The 27262-nt window shown below is 39.6% G+C and overlaps 2 protein-coding genes and 1 long non-coding RNA gene across 6 annotated transcripts; all 3 read right to left on the bottom strand.

Moving 5' to 3' along the window:
• Positions 1-297: 297 nt before the first annotated feature.
• LOC115383926 (uncharacterized) lies at positions 298-9101 on the bottom strand. 2 transcript variants are annotated; one of them, XM_030086137.1, is made up of 9 exons: positions 7920-9101; positions 7089-7162; positions 4735-4826; positions 3207-3497; positions 3061-3134; positions 2716-2914; positions 2425-2547; positions 2267-2340; positions 298-769 (listed from the first exon to the last, which is right to left on the bottom strand). In XM_030086137.1, the coding sequence occupies exons 1-8, from the start codon at positions 8112-8114 to the stop codon at positions 2315-2317; spliced, it is 1074 nt and encodes a 357-aa protein (XP_029941997.1). In that variant the 5' UTR covers positions 8115-9101; the 3' UTR covers positions 298-769; positions 2267-2314. The 2 variants fall into 2 exon arrangements, with proteins under 2 accessions (XP_029941997.1, XP_029941996.1); XM_030086136.1 differs by having other exon boundaries at positions 2281-2340.
• A 335-nt stretch (positions 9102-9436) lies between these two features.
• LOC115383928 (uncharacterized) lies at positions 9437-11158 on the bottom strand. Its single transcript, XR_003930769.1, has 2 exons — positions 10522-11158; positions 9437-9902 (listed from the first exon to the last, which is right to left on the bottom strand). It is a non-coding gene; the product is annotated as an uncharacterized LOC115383928 (long non-coding RNA).
• A 6603-nt stretch (positions 11159-17761) lies between these two features.
• Positions 17762-26986, bottom strand: LOC115383927 (uncharacterized). 3 transcript variants are annotated; one of them, XM_030086139.1, is made up of 8 exons: positions 26876-26986; positions 22293-22384; positions 21263-21553; positions 21117-21190; positions 20772-20970; positions 20479-20613; positions 20335-20394; positions 17762-18486 (listed from the first exon to the last, which is right to left on the bottom strand). In XM_030086139.1, exons 1-7 carry the CDS (start codon positions 26962-26964, stop codon positions 20369-20371), a joined length of 906 nt encoding a protein of 301 aa, XP_029941999.1. In that variant the 5' UTR covers positions 26965-26986; the 3' UTR covers positions 17762-18486; positions 20335-20368. The 3 variants fall into 3 exon arrangements, with proteins under 3 accessions (XP_029941999.1, XP_029942000.1, XP_029941998.1); XM_030086140.1 differs by having other exon boundaries at positions 20479-20601; XM_030086138.1 differs by having other exon boundaries at positions 17763-18486; positions 20479-20622.
• Between the last annotated feature and the right edge of the window lie 276 nt (positions 26987-27262).

Raw genomic sequence — 27262 nt, 5'->3', positions numbered from 1 at the left:
AAACGTCGCTGACAAGTCGACCTGAAGAGCAAAGACATACAGCTGTCCACATGGTGGCAGTGTAATCTAACCTTATTGACTGATTTTAAAATTTTACAGTTTTTTTTTTTTTAATGGCATTGGCATTTACCTCAGTCTCTATCAGACAGTGGACAAAAAGGGGTTTCATTTTTTTTGTTTTGCAACAGCTACAACGAGATTTCAGGATAGTTGTTTTGGCAGAGTTACACATTATGAACTTCAAGGAATGAAAGCTGAAGTTTTGCTGTAAAAAAGGGGAATACGCTTGACACAAAACCATTTACTGTTCATTTAATGTGAGCAATAATAACAATCCGAATACGAAAGGCTTGCATAGGACAAAAGCATTGATCCAAGAGGTTTCAATAGGAAGGCAAATAAACACAACAAAGTAACAAAAAGAAATGTACCAGGATAAAGGTAAAGGAATTGACCAGGAAAAAAAGTTATGCTGGAAAAAAGTCCATTACAAATTGTTTCAATGAGTTAAAAAAAAGGAAAAGAAAACAGTACAAATAAAGGCAAGGCAATTGCAAAATATGTCTCCTTTACACTAAACGTTACTGGATTTTATTTGATAAAAAATAATCAAGGAATCAGACGGGACTCAGGGTTTGGAGTGTCAAGAGAATTGCCAGTGGACGTGCAGCCTGGAGCCACTTGGTCAGGGTCCAATGTTTCCAGCCAACAATCCTTGATGATGATGATGATGATGATGATGATGATGATGATGATGATGATGAGTCCCCTGCAAATTGAGTTCACAAGTGTTGAATAATTCAGAAAACAAGTTTTTCCAATCTGTTTTAAATGGGTTTTGAGCAGAGTTCACTGAAGACACTGGACAATGAACAAACAACAACAATGACAAAGAAAATCCTCAAACACTTCATTTAATTTAAAATTTCAGTCATACATGCATTTGGATTAAAGTTCAAAGGCTTACCCAAGGAGCTGTCATCATCACAAAGTTTGAGGTCGAAATTTGACTCTGATAGAAAAACTAATTTATTGTTTATGTGAATTTTGTACAAAGGAAGATGTTGTGAATGTGAGGAACATTCTAGATGTTTGACAATAAACCTGCTGAAAGTTCACACAAGTTCTGGTAATATTAAATGAAGAAAAATGAGAAGTAGTCCCAATACATAACCCTGAGGGACACCGTTTTATTAACACCAACATAAGAGAGAAAAAAACTTGATGCACCGAAAGTGGCGGCAGTTGTTGGCAGATAGAGTGGTTTGTGCTGTGGTACATTCTGCAGTTGTCACACTGTGCAGACTTTTGTGGTCACTGGTTTATCTTCACAATAAAAACCCCCTATGCCACATGACTGCCCCAGGTATACTATATATGTATATATATATATATACATATATATATATATATATATATATATATATATATATATATATATATATATATATATATATATATATATATATAAATATATATATATATATATATATATAAATATATATATATATATATATATATATATATATATATATATATATATATATATATATATATATATATATATACATATATATACACATATATATGTATATATATATGCATGTATAAATAAATTTGAATATCATGAAACTGTTCAAAGTTTTTTGATGTTTTCGGTCATTTTAGAAAGCCAAACCTCTCCACTCTTCCTCCAGACTCTGGGACCTTGATTTCCAAATGATTGATAAAATTTACTGTCATCTGAAGAAAAGGACTTTGGACCATTGAGCAACAGTTCAGTTCTTTTCTCCACAGCTGCTGACGTGAGTCGACGTCAGTCCGACGCTTCTGACTCCTTCTCTTGTTCAGAAGTGGCTTGACATGAGGAGACGTTTGTCTCAGAATAAAAACTCCTAAAGTGAGCCCATGTTGGCTCTTCTCCCTGTTGTCATTTACTTTGCTGCTCGGCCACATTATGATATGTTCCACTGAGAGCACTGCTTATCTGGATTTGGTAAACTTGAAGGCTGCATCTGGATCCGGGTTGATCAGATTCAACCAGCATAACAGAAAGACGAATTGCTTGATCCTGGATAGCAAGAAAGAGGATTTCCAAATCCAGATCATTTGGATACAGAAAAACTGGACCCAATATTTCAATAAATATAGGCTTGAAATATTTTGTTCTATGTTTCATGAGGCTATATCATACAAAGGTTTGACTTTCTGAAATGACTCACAAAAAACATAGATTTTTTTTTAGATATATATAAAATAAAAATACCATGCAGGTCTTGCCTTTGAGTTGTGCTCCATCTGCTGGATCTGATGATCAGCACCACAACGCCAGAACAATACCTGATGAGAATAATATGATCAAATGTGTTAGTCTGTGCATTATGATTAGTGATAGATGCTCGTCACACAGAAAACCAGACGTACCTACTCCACTGCTAACGAAAACCCAGATGCTACTGCTGATGCCATTCCCTTCATCAGGCAACTTTTCTGTGTTATCTCCATCGGGATCTTTCGTTTCAGGTCCAATGAAACCTTCTGTGTGATCTGCAAAGTAGTCCTCATTAAATTCAACACAAGAAGTGTAAAAGTGAATGTATCAACGCCGAGAATGCCAGAGAAAACAAACCTGAAAATCTTTACTCAGATTTTCAGGCATTTGGAGAGAAGTAAAATTGTTTAACTAAAGTAATTGCGATGATGGAAACACCTTACCATACTCATAGGGCTCGTAGCAGGTTTGTTGGACAGGATCACTGACCGCACAGGAGACCAGGTTGGAAATGTTGCAACGAAAATGGTCGTTTTCCACTTTTTCCGCTTCAAATGTGACACTCCAATCCTTCATTTCATCATTGACATTGTCATTTTGATACCATGCAACAGTCATATCTGTCTCTTGTGGCAGGTCTTTCTGCAAGAGAGAAAAGGATTGATGTGATGGCTGGTTTTCAGGTGTGAGAGAAAACAGCTAACAGAACACAACTCTGTGTCTCCACGTTCTCTACGTGTCTGATGTTCAAAATGCTCCTTGTGGGCCTGGACTGAAACATTGCTCACCTCCGGAACCGTGCAGGTGAATGTGACTTCTGACCCTTCACACATCACGTTTACTTCAGGCTTCGGTACAGGAGCTAAAAGAAAGTTCATTTGTTTTAGTCTAATTTTGAAAAACAAAGTGACACTTTGGTTTTGTCATCACTTACCAATCACACACAATCGTATCGTCTTTAAATTTTGCTCAGCTTTTCGGTCTTTATTGAAAACCTCCGGTTTGTAGGTTCCTGACTGACTGATTATCAGATTTTTCAGCCTCAGGGATCCATTCTCATCAACGTCGTCTGCTTTTCCTTTGAGAACCATTTCCTCTCTTTTCTTAAAGATAATGGAATCATTGTGACTCCATGTCCATAGTGACGGGTCCTTCGTCTGGGAGTTCAGAGGCACAACAAAGTCTGTTCCTGCTGCGGCGTACATGTCACATTGGCTCTGAGAAGCTGTGGAGAGGAAAGACAAAGACGGTCAGATGATGTGTGTATTGGCTCGTTCAGGCCTGAACGTGGGGTTGAATTCTGTCCTGAGCCGCTCGTGCTTCTTTCCTGTGAACACACCTCTGACACAGAACGCAATTCACATCAGAAAGTTGAAGACATGAAACCACCGCCGTCCTGCACAGACCAGCTTTTCGTGCACATGAGCAAGGTGAAAAGGTTACATCCTGTCATGTCTGAGCAGAACCACAGCCTGTTTTCAAGTGATTTAGAGCAAAACCGTCTCAGCCAACATGTTCACGCTCAAAAGCACAGCGGTGGAATTACTACAGAAAACATGTCATCAGGTGCTTTTGCATTTCCTGTGATCTCAAAAACTGAGTTTGTTTTAGAGAAAAGTTCTGAAATATGGATTTGAAACAGAAAACTTTAAACTTCCAAAATATTTCGAGATCTTGGACATACTCAGTAGTTTTTTATGATGGTATAAATTAGAAAACAAGGTGCGAAAACTACGAGTGAAGTTTCAAATGCTCATGAGAGCTTGCAAAAAGTACGAGGAAATGAGTATTTAGAGTTTATTACTTGTAAAAGTGTCTTTTCTTTCAGTCAGTTTTTAATAAATGTTAAAAAAAAGTTATTCATAATTTTGTCAATTAACTCAGATTATTTCAAAGTATTTGTTTCGTTAGCGTTTCAGGTATTAGTTCATGACTCATAATTTGTTGTGCCTTCTTCATATTTTATTAACAATTTAATTAATAAAATCCTTTAATGGATTTAATGGCGAGTAAGAATGAGGCGTTTATTCCAGTAAATATATAAAGATAAAAATAATGAGATATAAAGTGTTGTGGCATTTAGTGGGCCCTCAACATGTAAATATCAATAAAAACCATTGCAGACAATTTTTGGTAACACAGCTGTCAAATTTTAGATAAGCATTGGCTTTTTCATATATTTGACATAATTTTTTTTTCCACATTCACATAATTTCAAAAAGTTTTCGCTTTCAAAATGGAGTGAAAAAAAATCTAAAACACACCATGATAAGCTATAAGCTTCTATTAATTCAATTTTACACAGATTATTTCTGCACAAAACTTAACAAAAAGGTGGAAACAGAAGTTTTGTAAGTTTTTAATTATTTAAAAGCAACTACAAACACAAAAAACACAAATGATGTGACCTTTTCTTTGAAATAAACTGTGTTCAAAATAACATTGATAACAATAATCTGTACCTGTTGGGATGAAGACGGAGCAGCAGAGCAGAAGAAGAAACACGGTGGAGGGAGAAGCCATCTTCATCAAGGTCCTTCTAGAGCTTTTAGAGCTGAAAAGAACATACACTTTCTACAATCAGTGTCATTTCCTGGGTGTGTGTCTGTGTGTGTGTGGGTGAGTGTGTGTGTGTACACGTTTTTCCATCCTTGTGGGGACCAAATGTCCCCACAAGGATGGAAATTCCGGCACAATGTGCCTTGTGGGGACATTTTTTGGGTCCCCATGAGGGGAAACAGTGTTTTCTTGACCATGTTGTTGTTACTGAAAAAAGTAAAAGTGCAAAAACATTTCTTTTGGGCTATGCATTGTTTTGGTGTGGGTTCGGGTTAGGAGTCAGATATGAATAGGAGTCAATGGGAGGTCCCCACGAGGATAGGAAGACAAAAGTGTGTGTGTGTGTGTGTGTGTGTGTGTGTGTGGCACAAGTAGTGTATTGTTCAGGTTTGTTGAGGAAGTGATTCTCAAGAAGAAAGGGAGTGAGCACACTTGTTAGTCTTTGAAATCTTAAGACACAACTCAAGTCTTCTCTGAAGCTTCAACACGTCCAGCATCAGACTGAAATCAATTTTTTTTAACAATGAATGCATAAGCTGAGACATATTGACTTGTGCAATTTCAAAATGACTAACAAGTTGATGAAAACACCTTTTAACTTTTGTTTTTTGAACTCATGATTATTTGAATTTGAAGTAATCAGATCATGTAATCAGAAAAATAGATCTATTTTTATTACAGTTTTCTTAGATTTACATTTGAATTTCAGCGAAATAGTCATAAAAAAAAAGCATTTTTTTCAAAAGTGCTTTCACTTTCCTGTCAAGCTCATTGTTTATAAGGTAATTTGACACCAGCCTCACCAAACCTGTTGTGACTCAAACAAATACAAATATAAATATAAATAAATGTAAGATGATAGTGTGCATATCGAGGGTTATTTGACTGTTTGTGCTATAACAGAAAGGTTGTAAAATGTCAATGTCAAGAGGATAAAACACACGAGTTCCTCTTTCAAAAGACAAAGTTTTTGTTCCTCGTGTGTGGAGAACAGCTGAGAACAGATACCAACTGGACTGTGTGTTCGTCTGTCAAGTCCTTAAAAAGTTTCTCTTGTCAGGATTCTGAACTCAACTTTATTTATAAAGCACTTTCAAACAGCCATCGTTGCAACAAAGAGCTGAATATACTATACACAGACAAGGAAACCTAAAAACAGGTGAGCGAGCAATTAAACAAATAGAAATCCAATAAAATGATAAAAACAATGCAATGGCCACAATGAAACAGGAGCAGAGTCTCAAACTGGGTTTAAAAGCCAAAGAGTAAACAAGGCAGTAATGTGTCTTCAGATCTCTGTTGTAGATGGCCAGTGAAGGATGGACTTCACCTGAGCCAGTTATCTAAGACGGAAGAAGCTGGACTCATCAGTAGAACGGTGTCTTCGTGGCAACAAGGACAGGGAATCAAGCAGTGGGCCTGAAACGGATCCCTGTGGAGCCCCATAAGAAAGATAAGCTGAGGAAAACTCAGAGCCAGCAAGGCTGCATGTTTAAGATCTGCACAGCTGGCATTGCAAGTCCCAAAATATAGTTTTTGTCAGGGTGTCTGCGCCCCCTTGTGGGCACATGGAAGCACAGCAGCCATGGAAAATATTTTGAGGTGGAGTTCAAGCATAAACCAGGTCGGGTGGGCGACCGTAAATCCGCCCCAAGCTGCAGCCATTAAAAAGCGCAGGTTGGTTTATTTTAATGTCATTCTTTTATCTTGTTGATCACTGTTTGGTACAATCTGCACTAAGACTCGGGGCGACTTTTCTACCGCTCCAAGCTGTTTTATCTGCATTTTTATGGCAGATTATTTATAGAAAATAAAGCGCATCGCATATTCGTTTAATATCATTTGATATTAGAATCTATTTTGCTCTTTTGTTCTGTTTCTGAGAGTTAAAAGTCCAACATTGCAGTTTTTAAAGACCCACTCCAATGAAAATCCTATTTTTCATGTTTACATATTCATGAGGTATTTTTCTGATGCTACAGGACATGTGTTGAGAAAACTGTTAGTGGCCTCAGTAATTCATTGTTCTTTATCCCAAAGGTATTGCTAAATACGCTACTCACAAAAAGTTTTGCCTTTTTGGGTGAAATTGATGAAAAATGTAAAAAGTTTCTGCATCAGTGAGATGATGTGGAAGTCGGACATTTAAGTAGACGAACGCAATGGTGACTTCCTGATCTCAAGCGTGGAAACAAGAACCAAGAACAGCAGTTGTGGGTAAACTGCAACAAAAAATGTCGACGTCCCAACACCTCACCTTGTGACAAACTGATGTGCTGAGGTGAGGAATCTCGCTCTTGTTGAACTGCAACCTTCAGCTTTTCGAGGTTCCTGGTACAGAACCGAACCGGGGAATGGTTCAGAAATATTTACAACTTGAGTAACAGACCAAACTTCACATACAAAAAGATCAACAAACGTGGATATGAAGCAAAAAAAACTTTCAAGTTGCAAAAAATGTCAAGGTCTTGGTGTGAAAACTATGAGTGAGTTTTCAAATTCTCATGAAAGTTTGTAAAAATTACAGTAATGTGAGTAATAAGTACTTTTTACTTATAAAAGTGTCTTATTTTAATACGTCTTTGTAAATGACAAAAAAAAAAAAAACACTTATTCACAATTCCATCAGTACTTTTTCATTAGCTGAGATTATTTTCATTTCTCCAGCTTTCCAGGTATTATTTCGTGACTCGGTGTTTTAAACTCGAGTAAGGATGAGTCTGCTATTCAAGTTGTAAATATTTCTCGAAGATAAAAAATTATGATAATAAAGTGTTGTTGCATTTAGGATCAATATAAATTTCCAGAATTTCCTACATTCTGAGCCTACTTTCAAACATTCTTTGATAGATAAGATAGATAGATAGATAAAAACTTTATTAATCTCCCAAGGGAGAAATTCCGGTGTCCAGCAGCACACAGATCATTCACATGCAAATAAATAACAACAGTACAATAAAAGTACAACTTTGCCAACAATTGTTTAATTATTTTGAAACAACTAGTAAAAGAGGGTTTAAAAAACAAAACACAGATGATGTGACTTTCCATCGAAATAAATTGTGTTGAAAATGACAATAATTTGCACCTGTTGGGATGAAGAAAGCAGAAAGAAGGTGGAGGCAGAAGCTATCGTCATCATCGTCCTCGTCGCTGTCAGAGCTGGACAGAACACCCACTCTCTACAGTCAAGGTCATTTCCTGTATGTGTGTGTTTCTTTCTCTCTGAGTGTGTGTGTGTGTGTGTGTGTGTGTGTGTGTGTGTGTGTGTACACTGAGACATTCTAACTTCTGTGAATTAGAAATGAGAAGTTGATTTAAAAAAAAAAAACATCATTTAACTTTCGTTTCTTAAAGTCGAATGATGACTGACCGTCGACGGTCAGGGGCAGAGAGTGAACCCAAATGCAGATAATCTCACAAACACTGAGTGTTACAGAGTTTATCTGAGTCCAGGCACGGGCGTAACACATAAAAAAAAATCAGTCTGGCATGCCAGGCTACCACTTCTCTGCTGTGGTTTCACACACAACAAGCAGAAAGAAACACATGCATGTTTGTATGTGTGTTTCTTCAGGTCACAGTCATTCTTTGTTCATTATCCCAAAGGGATTAATAAATACACTGATCACAAAAAAGTTTGGCCTTTCATAAGAAATTGATGAAAAATGTAAAAAGGTTCTGCTCCAGTGAGATGTCATGGAAATCGGGAATTTAAGTAGACAAATGCAATGTTGACTTCCTGATTTCAAATGTGGAAACAAACAAAAGTCAACAGTAGTTGTGGGTAAACCACAGCGTAACATGTCAACATCCCAACACCTGGCCATGTGAGGAGTTGATGGTGACTCATCGTCTGCTGAGGTGAGGAATCTCTCTCCTGTTGAACTGCAGCCCTCAGCTGACTGAGGTTCCTGGTACAGAACTGAACCAGGGAATGTATTTTCTGCTCCTACAGCTCAGTGTTTCTCAGACTATCTAGTTTGTGTGGGCCCGTTCTGTTTGAAAGCCGTCAAAGGAGCGATAAAATATCTTCATCCAGCATTAAAAGAATGAGGTCTGACCCAGACGTAGCGATCTTAGAAACAATGGCGTGAACACCTGTGGGTACTTCATCAGATGAGTGATTTACCAAATGAAGATGCATTCACACGGCGGCCATTGAGGAGCACGGGAGGCCGCTTAGCTGTAAACTCTCCGAACTCTCTGACTGTTTGATGCACAGCAGATTCATCAGAGCTGCTTGGTGAAACGTCGCTGACAAGTCGACCTGAAGAGCAAAGACATGCATGTCATTTGAAGACTGCAGCTGTCGAAATGTTTTCAGTATCTACAGCTGTCCACATGGTGGCAGTGTAATCTAAACTTATTGACTGATTTTAAAATTTTACTTTTTTTTTTTTACCTCAATGGTATTTACCTCAATCTCTATCAGACAGTGGACAAAAAAGGTGTTTTGTTTTTTTCTTTTTTTGGTTTTGCAATGGCTCCTGCCAGATTTCAGCAGGATAGTTGTTTTGACAGAGTTACACATTATGAACTTCAAGGAATGAAAGCTGAAATTTTGCTGGAAAGAAGGGGAATACCGGTACTCTTGACACAGAACCGTTTACTTTTCGTTTAATGTGAGCAATAATAATATTCCGAATACAAAAGGCTTGCATAGGACAAAAGCATTGATCCAAGTGGTTTCAATAGAAAGGCAAATTAATTAACACAACAAAGGAACTAAAAGAAATGTACCAGGATAAAGGTAAAGGAATTTACCAGAAAAAAACCAGTTATGCTGGGAAAAAGTCCATTACAAAGTGTTTCAATGAGTTAAAAAAAATAGAAGAAGAAAACAGTACAAATAAAGGCAAGGCAATTGCAAAATATGTCTCCATCTCACGAGACATTACTGGATTTTATTAGATAAAAAAATAATCAAGGAATCAGACGGGACTCAGGGTTTGGAGTGTCAAGAGTATTGCTAGTGGACGTGCAGCCTGGAGCCGCTTGGTCAGGGTCCAATGTTTCCAGCCAACAATCTTTGATAATGACGATGATGATGATGATGACGATGAGTCCCCTGCAAATTGAGTTCACAAGTGTTGAATAATTCAGAAAACAAGTTTTTCCAATCTGTTTTAAATGGGTTTTGAGCAGAGTTCATTGAAGACACTGGACAATGAACAAACAACAATAATGACAAAGAAAAATCCTCAAACACTTCATTTAATCTAAAATTTCAGTCATACATGCATTTGGATTAAAGTTCAAAGGCTGACCCAACAAGCTGTCATCATCACAAAGTTTGAGGTCTAAATTTGACTCCGATAGAAAAACCAATTTATTAATGTTTATGTGAATTTTGTACCGATGAAGATGTTGTGAATGTGAGGAACATTCTAGATGTTTGACAATAAACCTGCTGAAAGTTCACACAAGTTCTGGTAAAATTAAATGAAGAAAAATGAGAAGTCGTCCCAATACATAACCCTGAGGGACCGTTTTACTAACACCAACATAAGAGAGAAAAAACTTGATGCACCGAAAGTGGCGGCAGTTGTTGGCAGATCGAGTGGTTTGTGCTGTGGTACATTCTGCAGTTGTCACACTGTGCAGACTTTTGTGGTCACTGGTTTATCTTCACAATAAAAACCCCCTATGCCACATGACTGCCCCAGGTATAATATGTATATACATACCAAACCTCTCCACTCTTCCTCCAGACTCTGGGACCTTGATTTCCAAACGATTGATAAAATTGACTGTCATCTGAAGAGAAGGACTTTGGACCATTGAGCAACAGTTCAGTTCTTTTTCTCCACAGCTGCTGATGTGAGTCGACGTCAGTCCGACGCTTCTGACTCGTTCTCTTGTTCAGAAGTGGCTTGACATGAGGAAACGTTTGTCTCAGAATAAAAACTCCTAAAGTGAGCCCATGTTGGCTCTTCTCCCTGTTGTCATTTACTTTGCTGCTCGGCCACATTATGATATGTTCCACTGAGAGCACTGCTTATCTGGATTTGGTAAACTTGAAAGCTGCATCTGGATCCGGGTTGATCAGATTCAACCAGCATAACAGAAAGACGAATTGCTTGATCCTGGATAGCAAGAAAGAGGATTTCCAAATCCAGATCATTTGGATACAGAAAAACTGGACCCAATATTTCAATAAATAAAGGTAATATTTAATTATATGTTTCATGAGGCTATATCATACAAAGGTTTGACTTTCTGAAATGACTCACAAAAAATGTAGAATTTTTTTTAGATATATATAAAATAAAAATACTATGCAGGTCTTGCCTTTGAGTTGTGCTCCATCTGCTGGATCTGATGATCAGCACCACAACACCAGAACAATACCTGATGAGAATAATATGATCAAATGTATTAGTCTGTGCATTATGATTAGTGACCGATGCTCTTCACACAGAAAACCAGACGTACCTACTCCACTGCTAACGAAAACCCAGATGCTGCTGCTGATGCCATTCCCTTCACCAGGCAACTTTTCTGTGTTATCTCTATCGGGATCTTTTGTTTCAGGTCCAATGAAACCTTCTGTGTGATCTGCAAAGGAGTTCTCATTAAATTGAACACAAGAAGTGTAAAAGTAAATCTATCATCCGCAAGAATCAAACCTGAAAATCTTTACACAGATTTTCAGGCATTTGAAGAGAAGTAAAATTGTTTAACTAAAGTCATTATGGAATTATGGAAAAATCTTACCATACTCATCGGGCTTGAAGCAGGTTTGTTGGACAGGATCACTGACCGCATAGCGGACCAGGTTGGAAATGTTGCAACGAAAATGGTCTTTTTCCACTTTTTCCGCTTCAAATGTGACACTCCAATCCTTCATTTCATCATTGACATTGTCATTTTGATACCATGCAACAGTAATATCTGTATTTTGTGTCAGGTCTTTCTGCAAGAGAGAAAAGGATTGATGTGACGGTTGGTTTTCAGGTGTGAGAGAAAACAGCTAACAGAACACAACTCTGTGTCTCCACGTTCTCTACGTGTCTGATGTTCAAAATGCTCCTTGTGGGCCTGGACTGAAACATTGCTCACCTCCGGAACCGTGCAGGTGAATGTGACTTCTGACCCTTCACACATCACGTTTACTTCCGGCTTTGGTACAGGAGCTAAAAGCAAGTTCATTTGTTTTAGTCTAATTTTGAAAAAGAAAGTGACGCTTTGGTTTTGTCATCACTTACCAATCACACACAATCGTATTGTCTTTAAATTTTCCTCAGATTCTCCAGTTTTGCTGACAACCTCTGGTTGGTAGGTTCCTGACTGGCTGATTGTCAGATTTTTCAGCCTCAGGGATCCATTCTCATCAACGTCGTCTGCTTTTCCTGTGTGAACATCATTCCCTCTTCGCCTGAAGATAATCGAATCATCATGACTCCATGTCAGTCTCAATGGGTCCTTCGTCTGGGAGTTCAGAGGCACAACAAAGTCTGTTCCTGCTGCGGCGTGCATGTCGCATTGGCTCTGAGAAGCTGTGGGGAGGAAAGACAAAGACGGTCAGATGATGTGTGTATTGGCTCGTTCAGGCCTGAACGTGGGGTTGAATTCTGCCCTGAGCCGCTCGTGCTTCTTTCCTGTGAACACACCTCTGACACAGAACGCAATTCACACCAGAAAGTTGAAGAAATGAAACCGCCGCCAACCGCCGCTGTCCTGCACAGACCAGCTTTTCGTGCACATGAGCAAGGTGAAAAGGTCATAGGTTCCTGTCATGTCTGAGCAGAACCACAGCCTGTTTTCAAGTGATTCAGAGCAAAACCGTCTCAGCCAACATGTTAACGCTCAAAAGCACAGCGGTGGAATTAGTACAGAAAACATGTCATCAGGGGCTTTTGCATTTCCTGTGATCTCAAAAACTGAGTTTGTTTCAGAGAGAAGTTCTGAGACATGGATTTGAAACATAAAACTTTAAACTTCCAAAAGATTTTGAGATCTTGGATATAGTCAGGAGTTTTTATGATGATATAAATTAGAAAACAAGGTGCGAAAACTCCGAGTGAAGTTTCAAATGCTCATGAGAGCTTGCAAAAAGTACGAGGAAATGAGTATTTAGAGTTTGTTACTTGTAAAAGTGTCTTTTCTTTCAGTCAGTTTTTAATAAATGTTAAAAAAAGTTATTCATAATTTTGTCAATTAACTCAGATTATTTCAAAGTATTTGTTTCATTAGCGTTTCAGCGTTCATGACTCATAATTTGTTGTGCCTTCTTCATATTTTATTAATAATTTAATTAATAAAATCCTTAAATGGTTTTAATGGCGAGTAAGAACGAGGCGTTTATTCCAGTAAATATATAAAGATAAAAATGATGAGATGTAAAGTCTTGTGGCATTTAGTGGGCCCTCAACATGTAAATATCAATATAAATCATTGCAGACAATTTTTGCTAACACAGCTGTCAAATTTTAGATAAGCATTAGCTTTTTCATATATTTTACATATTTTGCCATGGCCAGGTTATTTTTTTTTTCCCACATTCACATAATTTCAAAAAGTTTTTGCTTTCAAAATGGAGTGAAAAAAAATCTAAAACACACTTGATGATAACCTATAAGCTTCTACTAATTAAATTTTACACAGATTATTTCTGCACAAAACTTAAAAAAAAGGTGGAAACTGAAGTTTTGCAAGTTGATAATTATTTAAAAGCAACTACAAACACAAACAACACAAATGATGTGACTTTCCTTTGAAATAAACTGTTAAAAATAAAATAAAATTAATAACAATAATTTGTACCTGTTGGGATGAAGACGGAGCAGCAGAGCAGAAGAAGAAACATGGTGGAGGGGGAAACCATCTTCATCATCTTCCTTTCAGAGCTTTCAGATCTGAAAAGAACATCCACTTTCTACAATCAGTGTCATTTCCTGTGTGTGTGTGTGGGGGGGCACAAGTAGTGTCTTGTTCAGGTTTGAAGAGGAAGTGATACTCAAGAAGAAAGGGGGAGAGCGCATTTGTTGTTCTTTGAAATCTTAAGACACAAATCAAGTCTTCTCTGAAGCTTCAACACGTCCAGCATCAGATTCAAATCAATCCATTTTTAAACACTGAATGCATAAGCTGAGACATATTAACTTCTGCAATTTAAAAATGACTAACAAGTTGATGAAAACACCTTTTAACTTTCGTTTTTTGAACTAATAATTATTTGAATTTGAAGTAATCAGATCATGTAATCAGAAAAATAGATCTATTTTTATTAGTTTTCTTAGAGTTACATTTGAATTTAAGCTAAATTGTCATAAAAAGCATTTTTTCAAAAGTGCTTTCACTTTCCTGTCAAGCTCATTGTTTATAAGGTAATTTGACACCAGCCTCGTCAAACCTGTTGTGACTCAAACAAACTTAAAACATATATAAATGTAAAATAGTGTGCATATCGAGGGTTATTTGACTGTTTGCGCTGTAACAGAAAGGTTGCACACTGTCAATGTCAAGACGACAGAAACACATGAGTTCCTCTTTAAAAAGACTTACATTTTTTGCTCCTCATGTGCGCAGCAATACCTGAGACCAGACACCGTACTGTCAGTGTTCCTCACCTCTTCCATAAGGACACAGTCTTACCCCGTCATTCTGCTTCTTTCTCATGTGAAACCCAGGACTCAGGAAGTTTGGGAAAAGGATAAAACGATAAAAATCACAACGGCCACAATGAAACAGGAGCAGAGTCTTTCATCTGCACTTTTATGGCAGATAATTTGTAGAAAATAAAGCGCATCGCATATTCGTTTAATATCATTTGATATTAGAATTTATTTTGCTCTTTTGTTCTGTTTCTGAGAGTTAAAAGTCCAACATTGCAGTTTTTAAAGACCCACTCCAATGAAAATCCTATTTTTCATGTTTACATATTCATGAGGTATTTTTCTGATGCTACAGGACATGTGTTGAGAAAACTGTTAGTGGCCTCAGTAATTCATTGTTCTTTATCCAAAAGGTATTGCTAAATACGCTACTCACAAAAAGTTTTGCCTTTTTGGGTGAAATTGATGAAAAATGTAAAAAGTTTCTGCATCAGTGAGATGATGGGGAAGTAGGACGTTTAAGTAGACGAACGCAATGGTGACTTCCTGATCTCAAGCGTGGAAACAAGAACCAAGAACAGCAGTTGTGGGTAAACTGCAACAAAAAATGTCGACGTCCCAACGCCTCACTGATGTGCTGAGGTGAGGAATCTCGCTCTTGTTGAACTGCAACCTTCAGCTTTTCGAGGTTCCTGGTACAGAACCGAACCGGGGAATGGTTCAGAAATATTTACAACTTGAGTAACAGACCAAACTTCACATAAAAAAAGATCAACAAACGTGGATATGAAGCAAAAAAAACTTTCAAGTTGCAAAAAATGTCAAGGTCTTGGTGTGAAAACTATGAGTGAGTTTTCAAATCCTCATGAAAGTTTTGAAAAATTACAGTAATGTGAGTAATAAGTACTTTTTACTTATAATAGTGTCTTATTTTAATACATCTTTGTAAATGACAAAAAAAAAAAAAAACACTTATTCACAATTCCATCAGTACTTTTTCATTAGCTGAGATTATTTTCATTTCTGCAGCTTTCCAGGTATTATTTTATGGGGTTCCATTTGTGTCAAAAAAAGTACATGTGATCTGTGTCGATGTTGTTGGTCTATGCTGTTGCTATGTGTATTTGGCTGATGTCTATGGGATTAATGTTCTTGCCAAGTGTTGTTGCTTTACGTATATGTTTGTGGTGCATGTCTGTTTGCTGCATATGTGGACGTTGCACATGTATTTGCTACATATGTGAATACTGTGAATGTGTTTGTTGCATAATGTTGCGCTTGTATGTGTTGTGGTCTTTACTCACTGAATTTGCCCTTTTGCTGGCGGCTTATGAAGTTGTCCGCACATAGCACATGTGTTTGTCTTCTGTGATTGGTTCATGTCGTTGGTCCATGTTGTTCGTCTGCCTGATCACTGCTCTCGTCATCAGTCACTGCTAAAATGAACCGTGGTCCAATTTTTAATTCGACATTACGAAAAATATTGGTCTTTCAAAAAAAGGTTTAAAATTTTTCAAAATCGTTTTTGCCTCAGGCATTAATCAGGGCACCTAAGAGGTCCTAACAAAAATGGAATCGAGCTGATGATGAGCGTAGTTATATTTCTAAATCAGCATAAATCAATAAATCAAGCAGTTCGAGTCACGTCAGTGCAGACACGCACAGTTAATGTTTTTCTAATGTTTTAGAAGCTTTCTTCATCATCGTCCTCGTCGCTGTCAGAGCTGGACAGAACATCCACTCTCTACAATCAAGGTCATTTCCTGTATGTGTGTGTTTCCTTTTCTCTGAGGTTGTGTGTGTGTGTTTGTGTGTGTAAGCTAATACGTTCTAACTTCTGTGAATTAGAAATGAGAAGTTGATTTAAGAAAAACACCGTTTCACTTTCGTTTCTTAAAGTCGAATGATGACTGACCGTCGACGGTCAGGGGCAGAGAGTGAACCCAAATGCAGATTCTCACACAAACACTGAGTGTTCCAGAGTTTATCTGAGTCCAGGCACGGGTGTAACACATAAATAAAATCAGTCTGGCATGCCAGGCTACCACTTCTCTGCTGTGGTTTCACACACAACAAGCAGAAAGAAACACATGCATGTTTGTATGTGTGTTTCTTCAGGTCACAGTCATTCTTGTTCTTTATCCCAAAGGGATTAATAAATACACTGATCACAAAAAAGTTTGGCCTTTCATAAGAAATTGATGAACATTTTTAAAAGGTTCTGCTACAGTGAGATGTCATGGAAATAGGGCATTTAAGTAGACAAATGCAATGTTGACTTCCTGATCTCAAATGTGGAAACTAACAAAAGCCAACACGACGTAATTGTGGGTAAACCACAACGTAAAATGTTAACGTCCCAACACCTGGCCATGTGACGAGTTGATGGTGACTCATCGTCAGCTGAGGTGAGGAATCTCGCTCCTGTTGAACTGCAGCCTTCAGCTTACTGAGGTTCCTGGTACAGAACTGAACCAGGGAATGTATTTTCTGCTCCTACAGCTCAGTGTTTCTCAGACTATCTAGTTTGTGTGGGCCCGTTCTGTTTGAAAGCTGTCAAAAGGAGCGATAAAATATCTTCATCCAGCATTAAAAGAATGAGGTCTGACCCAGATGTAGCGATCTTAGAAACTGTGGCGTGAACACCTGTGGGTACTTCATCAGATGAGTGATTTACCAAATGAAGATGCATTCACACGGCGGCCATTGAGGAGCACGGGAGGCCGCTTAGCTGTAAACTCTCCGAACTCTCTGACTGTTTGATGCACAGCAGATTCATCAGAGCTGCTTGGTGAAACGTCGCTGACAAGTCGACCTGAAGAGCAAAGACATGCATGTCATTTGAAGACTGCTGCTGTCGAAATGTTTTCAGTATCTACAGCTGTCCACATGGTGGCAGTGTAATCTAAACTTATTGACTGATTTTAAAATGTTACTTTTTTTTTTTAATCTCAGTGGTATTTACCTCAATCTCTATCATAGATTGTATATAAATGGATAGACCTTTCGTGACGTCACCCATAGAGTTCCCAACCGCCGTTCTGAAGACTTTACCGAGTCCAGCAGGACGTCTCCACATTGAATATTTGAAACCAGATATAAATGTGATTGGTCCCGCCCGTCACGTGACCGCATCACGTGGACAGAGGAGGCGCTGTGATAGGGCGATTTATGCAGAACTTTCACTCGTAATATAAAATCAACAGATGATTTATGTGAAAATCAGAGTCTGGTGAAGCCAGCACGCTTATAGAAACTAGTGATAGAGACCAAAATACGCCCTGAAACCGGGCGCTTTATATGTTTATTTGCACTCTGAAAATCAACATTTTTGAATGGGTTCCAATGGGACCTGGGCTCTTTTTGAAACCAGCATCATCGCCCCCTGCTGGAATCTCTCCGGAATTACAGCTTTTTTGCACTTATGCATTATCTTCATGTTTTATGAGCGGAGGTTGGCGCCTGGTCTCTATCAGACAGTGGACAAAAAGGGGTTTTGTTTTTCTGGTGTTGCATTAGCTACAACGAGATTTCAGCAGGATAGTTGTTTTGACAGAGTTACACATTATGAACTTCAAGGAATGAAAGCTGAAGTTTTGCTGGAAAAAAGGGGAATACGCTTGACACGAAACCATTTTCTTTTCATTTCATGTGAGCAATAATAATATTCCGAATACAAAAGGCTTGCATAGGACAAAAGCATTGATCCAAGAGGTTTCAAGAGAAAGGCAAATAAACACAGCAAAGTAACAAAAAGAAATGTACCAGGATAAAGGTGAAGGAATTTACCAGGAAAAAAAATTATGCTGGGAAAAAGTCCATTACAAATTGTTACAATGAGTTTAAAAGAAAAAAAAAAAACAGTTGCTACAAATAAAGGCAAGGCAATTGTAAAATAGGTCTCTTTCTCACTAAACATTACTGGATTTTATTAGATAAAAAATAATCAAGGAATCAGATGGAAATCAGGGGTTTGGAGTGTCAAGAGTATTGCTAGTGGACGTGCAGCCTGGAGCCACTTGGTCAGGGTCCAATGTTTCCAGCCAACAATCTTTGATAATGATGATGATGGTGATGATGATGTTGATGAGTCCCCTGCAAATTGAGTTCACAAGTGTTGAATAATTCAGAAAACAAGTTTTTCCAATCTGTTTTACAGTTCTTTTTTGATTGCTAAAACACGTTTTTCAAAACTGTACGTTTTTTTTTCAAAACTGCACACACAAAACTCCAAACATCACACACACACACACATTGCTAAACCCTTACATCCCCTTGCAAAACAACTCTGCCATCAAATCTCTTAACATGTTCACAAAATGGAACTCGTGTTTTCATTTGGTAAACAGTCATATTTTCACATGACACACACATACCATTCATTGAATAAACACAACTAAGCGTTTGGCTGAACACTACCAAGCATGTACAGAACACTGAAAACACAATCATAGAAATGGAACACACTGAATTATGACAATGCTGCCTTCTCTCGTAGTGTGTGCAAACATGAAAAATTGTGTGTTGTGTTTTGACAACAAGGTGACGTGAAATTGACGTTAGAGCGGAAAGAAGGACAGTAAGAGTTCTAATATGATAAGGAAAACTAAAGAAGTAACAAATTGAGTCAAGCGATTAAGGACAGAAGTAAAGGTTGTGAAAATTGTGCAAAATTTTTGCTTTTTGTGTTTTAGCAATCGAAAAAAACTGCAAATGGGTTTTGAGCAGAGTTCATTGAAGACACTGGACAATGAACAAACAACAATAATGATAAAGAAAAATCCTCAAACACTTCATTTAATTTAAAATTTCAGTCATACATGCATTTGGATGAAAGTTCAAAGGCTGACCCGACGAGCTGTCATCACTACAAAGTTTAAGGTCTAAATTTGACTCTGATAGAAAAACTAATTTATTAATATTTATGTGAATTTTGTACTGATGAAGATGTTGTGAATGTGAGGAACATTCTAGATGTTTGACAATAAACCTGCTTATAGTTCACAAAAGTACTGGTAATATTAAATGAAGAAAAAAGAGAAGTAGTCCCAATACATAACCCTGAGGGACCATTTTACTAACACCAACATAAGAAACACACACACACACACACACACGCATATATATATGGATATATATATATAAAAATTTGAATATCATGAAACTGTTCATTGTTTTTTGTCAGTCATTCCAGAAAGTCAAACCTCTCCGCTCTTCCTCCAGACTCTGGGACCTTGCTTTCAAAATGATAGACAAAATTTACTCACCTCGTAAACCAGACCTGAACACTCCCCATCCACATTTTGATTTGGAGTTGGACTTGAGCCCATCTCCAAAATCCAAACACGGATGAGGAGTGGGCGGGGCTGGTTTACGAGGCAAAAAAATTGACTGTCATCTGAAGAAAAGGACTTTGGACCATTGAGCAACAGTTCGGTTCTTTTTCTCCACAGCTTCTGATGTGAGTCGACGTCAGTCAGACGCTTCTGACTCGTTCTCTTGTTCAGAAGTGGCTTGACATGAGGAAACGTTTGTCTCAGAATAAAAACTCCTAAAGTGAGCCCTTGTTGGCTCTTCTACCTGTTGTTATTTACTTTGCTGCTAGGCCACATTATGATATGTTCCATTTAGAGCACTGCTTATCTGGATTTGGTAATCTTGAATAATAATAATAATAATAATAATAATAATAATAATACATTTTATTTATAAAGCAATTGAAAACTATCTGATCCTGGATAGGAAAAAAGAGGATTTCCAAATCCAGATCATTTGGACACAGATTACATTTTTTGAAAAACTGGACCCAATATTTCAATAAATAAAGGAAATATTTAATTCTATGTTTCATGAGGCTATTATACAAAGATTTGACTTTCTGAAATGACTGACAAAAAATACAGAATTTTTTAGATATACATAAAAATACTATGCAGGTCTTGCCTTTGAGTTGTGCTCCATCTGCTGGATCTGATGATCAGCACCACAACGCCAGAACAATACCTGATGAGAATAATATGATCAAATGTGTTAGTCTGTGCATTATGATTAGTGATCGATGCTCTTCACACAGAAAACCAGACGTACCTACTCCACTGCTAACGAAAACCCAGATGCTGCTGCTGATGCCATTCCCTTCACCAAGCAACTCTTCTGTGTTATCTCTATCGGGATCTTCAGTGACAGCTCCATAGAACAATTCTATGTAATCTCCAAAGTTGTCTTCATTAACTTGAACACAAGAAGTGTAAAATTAAATGTATCATCCCCGAGAATGTCAAAGAAAAAAACCCTGAAAATCTTTACACAGATTTTCAGGCATTTGGAGAGAAGTCAAATTGTTTAACTAAAGTAATTATGGAATTATAGAAAAATCTTACCAATCACAATGTGCTTGTAGCAGGTTTGTTGGACAGGATCACTGACCGCATAGGAGACCAGGTTGGAAATGTTGCAACTGAAATCTTCTTTTTCCACCGTTTCCACTTTATATGTGACACGCCAATCCTTCATTTCATCAATAACTTTGTCATTTTGATACCATGCAACAGTCATATCTTTCTTTTGTGGCAGGTCTTTCTGCAAGAGAGAAAAGGATTGATGTGACGGTTGGTTTTCAGGTGTGAGAGAAAACAGCTAACAGAACACAACTCTGTGTCTCCACGTTCTCTACGTGTCTGATGTTCAAAATGCCCCTTGTGGGCCTGGACTGAAACATTGCTCACCTCTGGAACCGTGCAGGTGAAAGTGACTTCTGACCCTTCACACATCACGCTTACTTCCGGCTTTGGTACAGGAGCTAAAAGAAAGTTCATTTGTTTTAGTCCAGTTTTGAAAAACAAAGTGACACTTTGGTTTTGTCATCACTTACCAATCACACACAATCGCATTGTCTTTAAATTTTGCTCAACTTTTCCAGTTTTGCTGACAACCTCTGGTTTGTAGGTTCCTGACTGACTGACTGTCAGATTTTTCAGCCTCAGGGATCCATTCTCATCAACGTCGTCTGCTTTTCCTGTGAGAACATCATTCCGTCTTCGCCTGAAGATAATCGAATCATCACGACTCCATGTCAATCTCAATGGGTCCTTCGTCTGGGAGTTCAGAGGCACAACAAAGTCTCTTCCTGCTGCGGTGTACATGTCGCAGTCGCTCTGAGAAGCTGTGGAGAGGAAAGACAAAGACGGTCAGATGATGTGTGTATTGGCTCGTTCAGGCCTGAACGTGGGGTTGAATTCTGCCCTGAGCCGCTCGTGCTTCTTTCCTGTGAACACACCTCTGACACAGAACGCAATTCACATCAGAAAGTTGAAGACATGAAACCACCGCCGTCCTGCACAGACCAGCTTTTCGTGCACATGAGCAAGGTGAAAAGGTTACATCCTGTCAACAGGGCTGGCTCTCGGCATAGGTGAACTCGGCGGCCGCCGAGGGCGAAGTGTACGGGGTGGAGGGGGGGGTAAACAATGAGATATAACATCTTGTGGCATTTAGTGGGCCCTCGAACTCTCAGTTTGCACAACATGTATATCCCAATATAAATCGTTAGACAATTTTTGCTAACAAAGCTGTCAAATTTCAGATAAGTAGTTCCTTTTCATATATTTGACATAATTTACCATGACCAGGTTATTTTTTTTTTCCACATTCACATAATTTCAAAAATTTTTTGCTTTCAAAATGGAGTGAAAAAAATCTGAAACACACGATAAGCTATAAGCTTCTATTAATTAAATTTTACACAGATTATTTCTGCACAAAACTTAAGAAAAACGTGGAAACAGAAGTTCTATAAGTTTTTAATTATTTAAAAGCATCTACAAACACAAACAACACAAATGATGTGACTTTCCTTTGAAATAAACTGTGTTGAAAAATAAAATAATATATATAATTTGCACCTGTTGGGATGAAGACGGAGCAGCAGAGCAGAAGAAGAAACATGGTGGAGGGAGAAGCCATCTTCATCATGGTCCTTTCAGAGCTTTGAGAGCTGAAAAGAACATACACTTTCTACAATCAGTGTCATTTCCTGTGTGTGTGCATGTGTGTGTGCGTGTGTGTGTGTGTGTGTGTGTGTGTGTGTGTGTGTGTGTGTGTGGCACAAGTAGTGTATTATTAAGGTTTGAAGAGGAAGTGTGATTCTCAAAAAGAAACTTATTTGCCCCCATAAAAACTAGAACCGTTTTCTTCACTCACTCTGCTCCCTGGTTTACACCCCAACCCCGCCTCCTCAAAGTCAAAGGACTGCAATAAGACTGGTTTAACTATTCATAAGGAAATGTACCATCACCATGCTCGTCACTATAAGGACTCCATAAACGCAGCCAAATCCCAATATTATGCAGGTCTCATCAGTGCAGGAGATGGGAACACCTGGACTTTTTTTTCTCTCATTAATAACTCCTTGCGCCCTCCAGATACCTTCCCCCCTCACCTTTACTCCAGCAGCTACTGCAATTCACTCATGAACTTTTTCACTGCAAAAACTGATAATATCCACCAGCAACTGACCTCTGACACTTCCTCCACTTTATCTCCCTCTGATCCCTTAGTTTCCTTCTCTCAGTCACTTTCTCATTTCCACCTTCCCTCGTCTGCTGAAATTTGTGAACTAATCAGAAAATCAAAATCATCCACCTGTCAACTTGACCCTCTGTTAACACCTTTGATCACAGCCTGCCTCCCCTCCCTGTCACCTCTGATCACTGCCATCATCCACTCCTCCCTCACTTCTGGTTCTGTTCCATCGCCTCTGAAATCCGCTGCAATAACTCCAATTCTCAAAAAACCTGGTTCTGACCCCAATAACTTCAGTAAGCTTCGTCCCATTTCCAATCTGCCCATTTCTCTTAAAAATTCTGGAGAAAACAGTTGTCTCCCAAATCCACTCTCACCTCTCCAATAACAGCCTCTTTGAGCAATTCCAATCTGGTTTTCCTCCCCACCGCAGCACAGAAACCGCTCTACTTAAAATAACCAACGACCTCATGATGGCAGCAGATTCCATATTTTTTATCCATCCTCATCCTTCTAGACCTGAGTGCAGCTTTTGACACCATCTTTCATTCCATCCTCCTCCATAGACTGGCATCTATTGGTTTTTCTGACACACCCCTGGTTTACATCATATCTCTCTGGCCGCACTCAGTTCGTTCAGTTAAAAACATTCACATCCCATTCCGTGCCCCTCTCTTCTGGTGTTCCCCAAGGCTCTGTTCTTGGTCCCCTCCTCTTCATTATTTATCTTCTCCCCCTTGGCCAGATATTCCGGAAATATAACATACAGTTTCATTGCTACGCGGACGACACTCTACCTCTCTTCCAAGAGAGCGCATTTGTTGTTCTTTGAAATCTTAAGACACAACTCAAGTCTTCTCTCAAGCTTCAACACATCCAGCATCAGAGTCAAATCAATCAATTTTTAAACAATGAATGCATAAGCTGAGACGTATTAACTTCTGCAATTTAAAAATGACCAACAAGTTGATGTAAGCACCTTTTAACTTTTGTTTTGTGAACTAATAATTATTTGAGTTTTATGTAATCAGATCTTGGTTTTCCTTCATAAACTCAAGCTGAAAATAGATCTGTTTTTATTACAGTTTGCTGAGATTTACATTTGAATTTATGCTAACTAGTCATAAAAATTAGTAGTTACTGGACGTAACTCCAGTTCTATGAGTAAGTGCGTGCCCGCCTACGGGCTTCGCTAGTGGCACTCCCCTTGGCGCAGCCAGTCAACTGAGACAACAAAAAGCTCGACACACCAATCCCCGCCACGAGATGGCGCAGCACCACGCCCCTCGCCGAGGGTATATCTCCAAGGCGGACGCAGCCGCAAACCCTTCTTCTGACATCAGCAAAGTAAGGGAAGCAGACAGCTGGGCCAGCGGTAGGAATAATTCTATGTCGTAAGTGCTAAGCCCGCCTACGGGCTTCGCTAGTGGTACTCACCAAGGCAAAGGCCGTAGGTCGATCAATGTACTCCCAGCTGGCCTGCTGACGGGATTGGTGCGGAAGACGGAAGTCAACAAACCGTACGTCTAGAACGGTCGCAGAACTCCGGAAGAATGAGGCGGGCATCCATGCGGCGAAGCGCCGCCCGCGACGTACACAAGCATCGCCACAGCGACACACACACACACACACGCCAGCCGGGCAGAGCCAAGCGACAGGCGGGAAAGCCCTGGTCCGCCACCCCACTCGGGACGCGGCAGCCGGGCCACAGGGACCAACACCGTTAAGCGACAGAACTTGTGTTCTCGCTGAAAACCAACATGGCCACAGTGTCTCTGCACATACCCATCAGCTAACTTTGGTAAACAAAGTGAAACCAGCGCGGCTGCCAGCTGGAGGCGGCGCGGAGTGATATGAAGGGAGAGAAAATAGTGCCAAGCGTTTACAAGGTCTGACTTTTTCGTGGACAACGGTTTTGTGATGCAAATATATCACTCTTTCGAACACACATTGGTTTGAGAAGAAAAACGCGTTATTTTCGGGACCCCAGCAAACTTGCCGGACTACTTTCGTCTGGACCAAAACCAGACAGGATCTCCGCTCACTGGACGGGGTAAGTCTGTCTGAATGAACAACACTGTTGATGGGGATGCCATACAGATTCATGTAAAAAATCGCGAACTGTCCCTTTAAGACCCTCCAGCACAATGTGGAGGTCCCACGGGGAGACCACATGCCTGGGGGGTGGCCGGAGCCGACGCGCCCTGTGCAGAAACCGCTTCACCAGCGGGTGGCTGCGTGCAGAGAAGCGGCCGAAGCTGCCGTGACCCGCTGTAATGGCCGATGCAAACACCGCCAGAGTGGATGCAGCGTGGCTGCTGTCCAGCAGGGCCTGGAGGAACTCCAAAACTCCACCGATAGCGCAGGAGACCGGGTCCAAACACCTCTCCGAGCACCACGTCGTGAAGAGCTGCCACCGAGACCTGTAGGCCTTGACAGTAGAGGGGGCCCTGGCACTCTGGATGGTGGAGACCACCGCTGGAGGGAGATCGAGTTCCACTAGTGCCAACCGCTCAGCCTCCAAGCCAGGAGCCTCCCGCTCAGGGAGGGGCGGGATCGGAGGGCGCCCCCTGCCTGCAGCAGCGCGTCGGGCCCGTCGGGAATCGGCCACGGGTCCACGACCGCCAACTGAATCAGGTCCGGGAACCACCGAGCGCTCGGCGTGTCTGGAGCCACCACAATCACGTGGAGACCCTGCACCCTCACCCTCAGTGGGCCTCCCAAGGACATCCTGGCTTCACCGACGTTGAGAACCCCGGGCACATGTCGCGCTCTGACAGACGCGAGGTGCCGGTCCGCCCACAGAAGGATCTCCGCCGCTTTGCGATGAAGAGGTGGAGACCGAGTCCCCCCCCTGCCTGTTCAGGTACGCGACCACCGTGGTGTTGTCCGTCCTGACGAGCACGTGGCTGTCCTCCAGCCTGGCTTGGAAATGGAGCAGGACCTGCTGCACCGCCGTCATTTTCAGCACATTGATGTGAATGGGAGTAGAATCCCAGGCATTGCTAAATACACTACTCACAAAAAGTTTTGCCTTTTGGGTGAAATCGATGAAAAATGAAAAAGTTTCTGCATCAGTGAGATGATGGGGAAGTAGGACGTTTAAGTAGACGAACGCAATGGTGACTTCCTGATCTCAAGCATGGAAACAAGAACCAAGAACAGTTGTGGGTAAACTGCAACAAACAATGTCAGCGTCCCAACACCTCGCCATGTGACGAATAGACTGGTGACTCATCTGCTGAGGTGAGGAATCTCACTTCTGTTGAACTGCAGCCCTCAGCTTACTGAGATTCCTGGTACAGAACTGAAGCAGGGGATGGCTCAGAAAAAGTTACAACTTCAATAGCAGACCAAACTTCTCATAAAAAAATCGGCAACAAATGTGGACACGAAGCAGAAAACTTTAAACTTCCAAATGACTTCAGGGTCTTGGTGTGAAAACTATGAGTGAATTTTCAAATTCCCATGAAAGTTTGCACAAATTACAGTAATGTGAATAATAAGTACTTGTTACTTAATCACATCTTTGTAAATGACAAAAAAAAAAAAAAAAAAATTCCATTAACTCAGAATATTTTCATTTCTACAGCTCTCCTGGTATTATTTCATGACTCGGTGTAATTTGTTTTAAACTTCAGTAAGGATGGGTCTGCTATTCAGGTTGTAAATATTTCTTCGATGTCTTTATCTTTATCTTTCTGAGATAAAAGATATGATAATAAAGTGCTGTTGCTTTTAGTATCAATACAAACTATTACATATAATTAATAATAAATAGAAATTTCCAGAATTTCCCAGTTTGGGAAGGTAACTCTCTACTTTCTGGTCTACTCTCAGACATTTTTTTTTTCCCAAAAATTGTTTAATTATTTTAAAACAATTAGTAAGAGGGGTGAAAAACAAAACACAGACGATGTGACTTTCCATTGAAATAAATTGTGTTGAAAATGATAATTTGTACCTGTTGGGATGAAGACGGCGCAGAAAGATGGTGGAGGCAGAAGCGATCTTCATCATCGCCGTCGTCGCTGTCAGAGCTGGACAGAACATCCACTCTCTACAATCAAAGTCATTTCCTCTATGTGTGTGTTTCTTTCTCTCTCAGTGTGTGTGTGTGTTTTTGTGTGTGTGTGTGTGTGTGTGTGTGTGTGTGTGTGTGTTCTTGTATTTCTATCCTTGTCGGGGCCAAATGTCCCCAAAAGGATAGCAAAACTTGGAACGACGTGCCTTGTGGGGACCTTTTTCCGGTCCTAAGTAGGAGAAACAGTGTTTTCTTGACCATGTTGTTGTTACTGAAAAAAGTAAAAGTGCAAAAACATTTCTTTAGGGTTAGGCTTTGTTGTGGTGT

Source organism: Salarias fasciatus (genome assembly GCF_902148845.1).
Source record: "Salarias fasciatus chromosome 23 unlocalized genomic scaffold, fSalaFa1.1 super_scaffold_20, whole genome shotgun sequence".
NCBI classification, from domain to species: domain Eukaryota; kingdom Metazoa; phylum Chordata; class Actinopteri; order Blenniiformes; family Blenniidae; genus Salarias; species Salarias fasciatus.
The sequence above is the reverse complement of the archived record's forward strand: the minus strand, read 5'-3'. Positions and strand labels throughout refer to the sequence as shown.